The sequence below is a fragment of the Ostrea edulis genome, chromosome 1 (genome assembly GCF_947568905.1).
Source record: "Ostrea edulis chromosome 1, xbOstEdul1.1, whole genome shotgun sequence".
NCBI lineage: Eukaryota > Metazoa > Mollusca > Bivalvia > Ostreida > Ostreidae > Ostrea > Ostrea edulis.
In genome coordinates, this window is record NC_079164.1 from 37,140,519 (window position 1) to 37,149,448 (window position 8,930).

At 31.6% G+C, this 8,930-nt stretch overlaps 1 protein-coding gene across 1 annotated transcript in view; it reads right to left on the bottom strand.

The window, feature by feature from the left end:
* LOC125657225 (meckelin-like) overlaps window positions 1–8,653 on the bottom strand; it is a 35,380-nt gene extending 26,727 nt beyond the window's left edge. Inside the window, exons 1-2 of the mRNA XM_048887908.2 lie at window positions 8,430–8,653; window positions 3,738–3,826 (exon numbers count right to left, since the gene is read on the bottom strand). Of these exons, the coding sequence (XP_048743865.2) occupies window positions 3,738–3,826; window positions 8,430–8,631 (291 nt within the window). The 5' untranslated portion in view covers window positions 8,632–8,653. The remainder of the gene's footprint in view (window positions 1–3,737; window positions 3,827–8,429) is intronic.
* Window positions 8,654–8,930: the final 277 nt, after the last annotated feature.

Here is an 8,930-nt window from a genome sequence, read left to right on the forward strand (position 1 = left end):
AGTTACAGTATCTGTACTTAATTTAGTGTGACTATAATATCACTTATATACAGTAATACAGTATCTGTACTTAATTTAGTGTGGCTATATACAGTTACAGTATCTGTACTTAATTTAGTGTGGCTATATACAGTTACAGTATCTGTACTTAATTTAGTGTGGCTATAATATCACTTCTATACAGTAATACAGTATCTGTACTTAATTTAGTGTGACTATAATATCACTTCTATACAGTTACAGTATCTGTACTTAATTTAGTGTGGCTATAATATCACTTCTATACAGTAATACAGTATCTGTACTTAATTTAGTGTGGCTATATACAGTTACAGTATCTGTACTTAATTTAGTGTGACTATAATATCACTTCTATACAGTTACAGTATCTGTACTTAATTTAGTGTGGCTATAATATCACTTATATACAGTTACAGTATCTGTACTTAATTTAGTGTGGCTATATATCACTTATATAATGTTACAGTATCTGTACTTAATTTAGTGTGGCTATATACAGTTACAGTATCTGTACTTAATTTAGTGTGGCTATATACAGTTACAGTATCTGTACTTAATTTAGTGTGGCTATATACAGTTACAGTATCTGTACTTAATCTAGTGTGGCTATAATATCACTTCTATACAGTTACAGTATCTGTACTTAATTTAGTGTGGCTATATAATGTTACAGTATTTGTACTTAATTTAGTGTGGCTATAATATCACTTCTATACAGTATCTGTACTTAATTTAGTGTGACTATAATATCACTTCTATACAGTTACAGTATCTGTACTTAATTTAGTGTGACTATAATATCACTTCTATACAGTTACAGTATCTGTACTTAATTTAGTGTGACTATAATATCACTTCTATACAGTTACAGTATCTGTACTTAATTTAGTGTGACTATAATATCACTTCTATACAGTTACAGTATCTGTACTTAATTTAGTGTGGCTATAATATCACTTCTATACAGTTACAGTATCTGTACTTAATTTAGTGTGGCTATAATATCACTTATATACAGTTACAGTATCTGTACTTAATTTAGTGTGGCTATAATATCACTTCTATACAGTTACAGTATCTGTACTTAATTTAGTGTGGCTATAATATCACTTATATACAGTAATACAGTATCTGTACTTAATTTAGTGTGGCTATATACAGTTACAGTATCTGTACTTAATTTAGTGTGGCTATAATATCACTTATATACAGTTACAGTATCTGTACTTAATTTAGTGTGGCTATAATATCACTTATATACAGTAATACAGTATCTGTACTTAATCTAGTGTGACTATAATATCACTTATATACAGTTACAGTATCTGTACTTAATTTAGTGTGGCTATATACAGTTACAGTATCTGTACTTAATTTAGTGTGGCTATATACAGTTACAGTATCTGTACTTAATTTAGTGTGGCTATATACAGTTACAGTATCTGTACTTAATTTAGTGTGGCTATAATATCACTTATATACAGTAATACAGTATCTGTACTTAATTTAGTGTGGCTATAATATCACTTCTATACAGTTACAGTATCTGTACTTAATTTAGTGTGGCTATAATATCACTTCTATACAGTTACAGTATCTGTACTTAATTTAGTGTGGCTATAATATCACTTCTATACAGTTACAGTATCTGTACTTAATTTAGTGTGGCTATATACAGTTACAGTATCTGTACTTAATTTAGTGTGGCTATATACAGTTACAGTATCTGTACTTAATTTAGTGTGGCTATAGTATCACTTATATACAGTAATACAGTATCTGTACTTAATTTAGTGTGGCTATATACAGTTACAGTATCTGTACTTAATTTAGTGTGGCTATAATATCACTTATATACAGTAATACAGTATCTGTACTTAATTTAGTGTGGCTATAATATCACTTCTATACAGTTACAGTATCTGTACTTAATTTAGTGTGGCTATAATATCACTTATATACAGTTACAGTATCTGTACTTAATTTAGTGTGGCTATAATATCACTTCTATACAGTTACAGTATCTGTACTTAATTTAGTGTGGCTATATACAGTTACAGTATCTGTACTTAATTTAGTGTGGCTATAATATCACTTGTATACAGTTACAGTATCTGTACTTAATTTAGTGTGGCTATAATATCACTTATATACAGTAATACAGTATCTGTACTTAATTTAGTGTGGCTATAATATCGTATAAGTGGTTGTTCTAACAAAATGCCAAATTAGCAATTTCTTCAAAAATTGAGATATTTTATATCTAGCAAGGTATTTTTTGCCTATTGTACACAATACGCAATTTCCAAGTTGCCCAATAGTTATTTCCCTTTGTTGAACTCTTGCGCACAGTAAAACGCAAAATATGTTGTTGTTTTCACACGGTGGGTACAAATGCTTATCGCTGCGTTCAGATATTGCCTACAGGGTGATTACCAGACATCATGCAACCACCCGAACTGCAGGGACACACAAACTTAGTAAGTTTGTGAGTACATGTATTTGATAATAAAATAGCTTAAACAAAAATTGATAATCACCATCCTTCTTTAATTGAAGTATCCCTCATGAAGAAGAGGGGAAGATAATAATTTTATATCTAATTTAATGGCCTAATTCAAACAAATTATTCTTTATCTGGTCAGTCTAATGTATACCAACGGCTGATATAAACAAAGTTTACACTTTCATAACTTTTCTCCTTAAATTTTAGTTACCAGGTATTTAAATTGCAAGTCTATATTATATGTATACATCTTGAACCCACCCAAAGCGTTCAACGGAATACTTAACGTACCTCCATCACAAAAGAGCCGATATCTCAGAAATTGTGTAAGATTGTACATGTGTACACAATCTAAACTTAAACATCTGCATGATCTAAAAAATCTTAATAGGCATGATTTTAAAGAGTGTAGTGTTCTTTTAAAACATATGTACACAATTAACATGTGTAAAAGTGAGTGATGAGTTTCAGGAAGACTTGATTTAATGTAGACGTGGACATTTTCTAAATATATTCAAAAGTCCTTTTATTTCAAATATCAATCCCCTGGTAAATTATCTTATCTGAGTATCAAAATGTTCATGGTTGAATATTTACATTTTCAGTGTTTTTGCCTTTGATATCGTTACAAATTTTAATGACAGCCACTTCCTTCTACATGCATTGCAGTTGTAAACATTGCATGTATGAATCTTGATAAATAAAGTACTTCTATTTTATGGAAATTCCAACAGAAATGATAGTAAAATGTAAATATGGTTTGTTGGTACAAATGAAGTTATGAACTGCAACACTAACACACTTGATGAAATATGACGGCGTGAAATGTCGCAGTTCATACATGTAACCTAGGTATTTCTAAAACATGAAATTCATTACACAGAAACAGGCAACCTTGAAACATTAATACCATTAAAACAAGGTCATCAAAGCCATTCTTATGATGCTTGGGCACCCACATCAATTTCATACATACTGCAAATGACAGTCAAGAAAAATCATTCAATTTCCAATTTACAGCATGAAAAGTTGGCAATACTCTCATACCAAAATTGGATCCTAGCTATAAATGTAAGGAAGCACAATCATAATAGGTGAACTGTTTTATATCATTATGAATTAGTAATTTAGTTCTAGTGTGAGCCACTAAATTAGCTGTTTTTGCTTTGCAGTCAGAAAATAAGCACATTGCACAATATTCCGAGTATACCTGCTGTGGAGGACACTTCTCACACCGAACATTGGCTCCTCCAAAATCAGTCAGATATCTGTAACCTGGTTTACAAATACACGAGTATCCTACAAAAGTGGGTAAAAAAATTTTTAAAAAACTAATTAACATGATTAAAGTGATAGACATGAAAGATATGCAATATCAAACTAATAATAGATTCCATCTATTGATTATCAAAACAATAAACAATCACTTAAATTTTCTGAATAGCATATATATGTACATACATTATGACAAAACAAAAGAATGTATGTGAATTATGTAACCTAAATTGTATAGAAGATGAATTTCATTTCCTCACAAATTGTCTATTCTATGTTGGAGAGAGAAATATGTTTTTTCATGACATATACAAGCTCAACAATTTTTTTTACCCATTTAACAAATAAGGACAAATTTACTTGGTTGATGATCAATGAAAACAAACCAGTAATGTCAAATTGAGTGAATATTTAGTTAAAACTTTCAGAAAAAGAGGTGGTGCTTTAAAACTGCAAAAAATTCTTATAGTTTATTAATATGTTGGTATAACACTGGCCTTGTATACACCTGATTTGCAATTCATATATGTACTTGTTTCCCCATATGCTGCATCTACATATAGTTTGTAGTTAACGTTGTAATCTCTTCTGAAATTTCCTTCTTTATAAGCTATCTTGCTGTTATGCCCTTTGGGCCCAAAATTGAAATAAACTTATCTTACATGTACATTGTATCTATACATGCCTTTTTTGTAATTAAATATAAAGTTACGATTGATGGTTGATTAATTTCCACATTCAGCTATTACTGGATAATTCTTGCACAAATTACTTTACAAACTTGGTTTTTTTATGAAATTTATTGGCATGGGTAATGTCAATGTACCGGTATACTGATGCAATGATATTGCATCTGACACATCTGTGGTATGTACGAATAGAAAAAACTTTATTACATTTAATTAAAATGTATGCTACATATCAAATCACTACTTTTAAAATAATAAAATATAGTATCCTTTAAGTTTACGATTTTTTTTTTTCAACACATGCCCTTTGGATACCACTAATTGCACAAGCCCATGCCCAACAAAGACGTCTCAGTAAAAGTATTCAATTAAAGCAATTTATTCTTATTTGGATTGTATATGACATTTACTTCACCGAAATCTGTGGATCACTTTGGTAAGACTTTCTTGCAAGGCTGGGCCAAATTTCTATTAAACTTTAACACAGGAATCAAGCTATTGTTTAAATTGCCATCTTCACTAGAAAGGCACTAACACACACTGCTTACACTACAGTAATTAAATGTTGTAAACGCTATTTTGTATGACCCTATCATATAAAAGGCAGTGTTCGAAATTAACCATAGACCGATAGACCAAGTCTATATCAAATGACACTGGTCTATGCCAATTGTAATTGAGATAGACCAAATTGTCTATGCCAATTGTCTAGATTTAAAGCAATGTAGTTATCTAAATTAAAGGACCCTGCATGGTCAGTCGACATCTAATAAACGTTATGAGGAAAGGAGGATATTGTTATGGAAATGGAAAGAAAATATGCTTTCTAAAAACATTGAAAGTAAATGAAAATGTTATAAATTTGTGTTATTTTTTTCAATGTTGCTGTCTATGCCAATTCAATGAGGTCTATGTCATCTTGTTTTGGCATAGACCCGTGGTCTATACCAAGTTTTAAACCAATTTCGAACACTGAAAAGATGTAACGTAAACTTAGATAAATCCCTGACCATTATACACAGGTATAGTCTTGTAATGCATTAACCCATCTTACAAATTAATATTTTGAACAAAAAACATGGCATCAAATGTAAACATAAATGCTTAATTTTTCATGTCCCTTAGATTGTTAATATGCAAGTCTTACATGGCTGCTTTCAACATTACCGAGGCATCAGACTCCCAAGATTTGCTATTCAAAGACTGCTATACCAAAATAGAACCTTTCGAGATACTATTTAAAATTTGATACAAATATATAATTTACTATCACACAGTAATCTAAAAATGAACTATGCTGAGCTTTCAAGTGTAGTTTTAAAAGGAAAAATAACCTGATACTAATGTAATATGGTTATCTAAATGATTTTATCATATTCTATGGAATGTGATGTTTGATTTGCTTAAATTTTTGTTTAATAATAAATATATAAACCGTGTTTTCTATAGAGGAAAAAGATGTAATGATATGTTCATGTCATATTTCTAGGAATAAACCCCCCTGATAATAGCGTGCAAAGTTCACGTTGCAAAGAGCTCGCTCCAATGATTACACAATTGAGTCACATGATTTGCTCTTCATCAGGTGAAAAATGATGGGGATAATACTTCATTGACAACCCCAAAAATAAAATAAATTGTTTGGAAAGTAACACAAACGTTTTTAGATTCCAGAAAAGCTTTCGCCTACCTTTGTATGTTTTATTATTGCTTGGTTTGAAAGGGGAAAAAACCAACAACATCGTAGCTGCTATGATGTCACAATGCACTGTTTACATCAACTGTGTTATGTTTTCCATGACAAATGAATAGGCGGATTTAATGTCTAAAGTCATGTTGCAAAATGTTAAGGGTCTTCGATCGCCTCAACGGTCACATCGTATAACATATTATATGTACAGAACTGTACCTATTAACGATTTTGAGATCTCATCTTTAAAAAGAATTAATACCAAACAAAGGCCCATCCCTGAAGCAAGGCTCTAAAGGTAACACGTATGTAAAAGGAAAAATGAGAAAATCGGCAAATGAATAGAGATAATCTCTACAAACGTTCAATGAAACTTTGTGATCCATATGGGCACCGCTAATTTGTTTTGTACATTAGTTGCTTCTACAGTCATTCATGTTTTAAATTTGAATGCCAAAAATACAAGACTGATGTGCAATTTGTAATTAAAACACTCAGTTTGTTAAAAATGAATGGTATAATTATTATTGTTACAGGTTTTTAGCCAATCACCATATAGAAAAACAGTAATACGACTAAATAGATGAACAAGTTCATATCTCAGTTTTTTAAAATAAAATCATAAAATATATTTACACTGACTTTTTTACCACTTTGAATTTGGTGGTTAATTTTGTTAAGTTTTAACTGCCTTTTAAATTACAAACGGAATGCATTGTTGTTAATGACTGTTTTATTTGAAAGAGAAAAATAAGTTGAGGCTAAATGTGTTGGCATAATGCAGTTTATGTCAGCTGGCATCATATTCCCTGTGTTAAACGAATAGGTGGCCCTGCAGTTTTTCTCATATATTTCTCCTTTATTAAATATTTAGATGTTACAGGGCGTTTAGCGCAAGGGGAATTTCATAAAAATTATAGAAGGCAAAGCCCTCTCACGGCCTGAAGGGCCGTGAGAGCGGAGCTCTCCCTATAGGTAACACGTATATACATGTTTAAAAGGAAAATATTGGGAAATAATGAAAAATTAAACCATACCTATGAAACTTGAAAATTTTGGTACTAATGGCGTCGATTCGAATATTAGCGCGTGGACATGTATTTCTCCATTTTGAATCTCGTCTACCCTAGTTCATGTCGGTCTGAGATGTTACATAAAATTCGTAAAAGCATGTAAATCTTATTTTCTTAATCAAATAATATGATTACGGTGTGACCGTTGGGGCAAGCGCAGCATATCTGAATACATTTTCAAAAAAATTATATTGAAAACAAGGAAAACTGATCTGGTTCACTGTCAATACATAGGATTACTGTCTTGCTCTTCTCGCCAATGTAGGAACCAGTTTAGCGGGAAATGCAACGAGCGTGTTGTGACGTAGCCTGGTAGTTGTGACGTGACTGTTTACACTTCTTTGGACAATATTTTAAAAAGAAAAAGAAAGGGGGAAGAATATGATTGTCATCCTTTCCTTTCAAATAAGAAAGGTTTGTAATACTTCAAAGATTTTTTTTATTATTATTTTACGAATTGAACCATCCGCCATTTTGTACGAGGGACTTCTGGGATTGGCGTCAAAAAAAAAATCTTGTTAGAGGTTGAGATTTAGCTCAGATTATTTCCCGCGCTCTAGTCATTAGAGCTCGCAGTACGAGCCAGCGCTCTGCGCTGGCTCGCTATAATCAATCCACGATTAACGCCATGTTTGTTGTTGTGGTTCAAACGCTATGTTTGTAAATTTGCTAAATAAAGACGCTAAATATGACATCACAATGTACTGTTTACATCAATTGCGTTATATTTCTCGCGTTCAATATATAGGCGGATCAAATATCCAAAATTAGGATGCTTTGATACAGCTCCGTCCTCATGCTAACTTCGGGTTGTTTTTGTTCTGTTATGGATATAGATACTAATGCCAAAATTTGTTTGCTTCGCCCTCAAACACGGTCACGTCGTAAAACATATTATATCTTTAAATGAATTATAATTTACCGTACTTAACGGAATTATGATTATCACTTGGGACACGCCAATGACCATCTCATGCATCGCTCAGTCCAACGGTCCGAGCGGTTATTAAATTATGTTTATTTATCAAAATAAATTTTTGAGTTATTCTACTGGTGATTTTTAGGTTAAGTAAAAAAGTGTGTGAAATAAGAGGGGAATTTCGGTACGATGAATCACAGCAAACACATTTTAATTCTTGTTGAGTATGATCTTGTCATGTTCAGACTTGGCCTACCATCGGGGCTGACATCCTGCATTGATGTATTGCTTGGACATTCCACACATTTCATCAGCGAGGTATCGAAATACTGTTTGAATGGTTGTCCTGATGCAGTTACTGTTGTGCAATCACTTTCCGTTGTGAACGGAATGAATTCATTTTGAGATAAAACAATTGGTAAAACGAGGAGAAACCACCATTCCAATTGCACCGCCATTATTGTTGATGGTCGTTTACAAGCGTCAAGTGCGTTTTACAAAGCGTCCTTGGAGTCAACTTTCAAAGCGCTTGAATTACCTTGATTTGAAATATTATGATAATATTTATAACTATTCATTAGGCCTAATTGATATTTTCTCATGCGGTAATAATATAGTAAACAAAATTAAATCACAAAGAAAATTAAACTTAAAATAAAAATGATGATGTAAAATGGCATTAAAAATATTTTTCGGATAAAATTGGTTTTTTGTTTCGAAAACTGGACAACATCGTTTTCACATACATTCTTATATG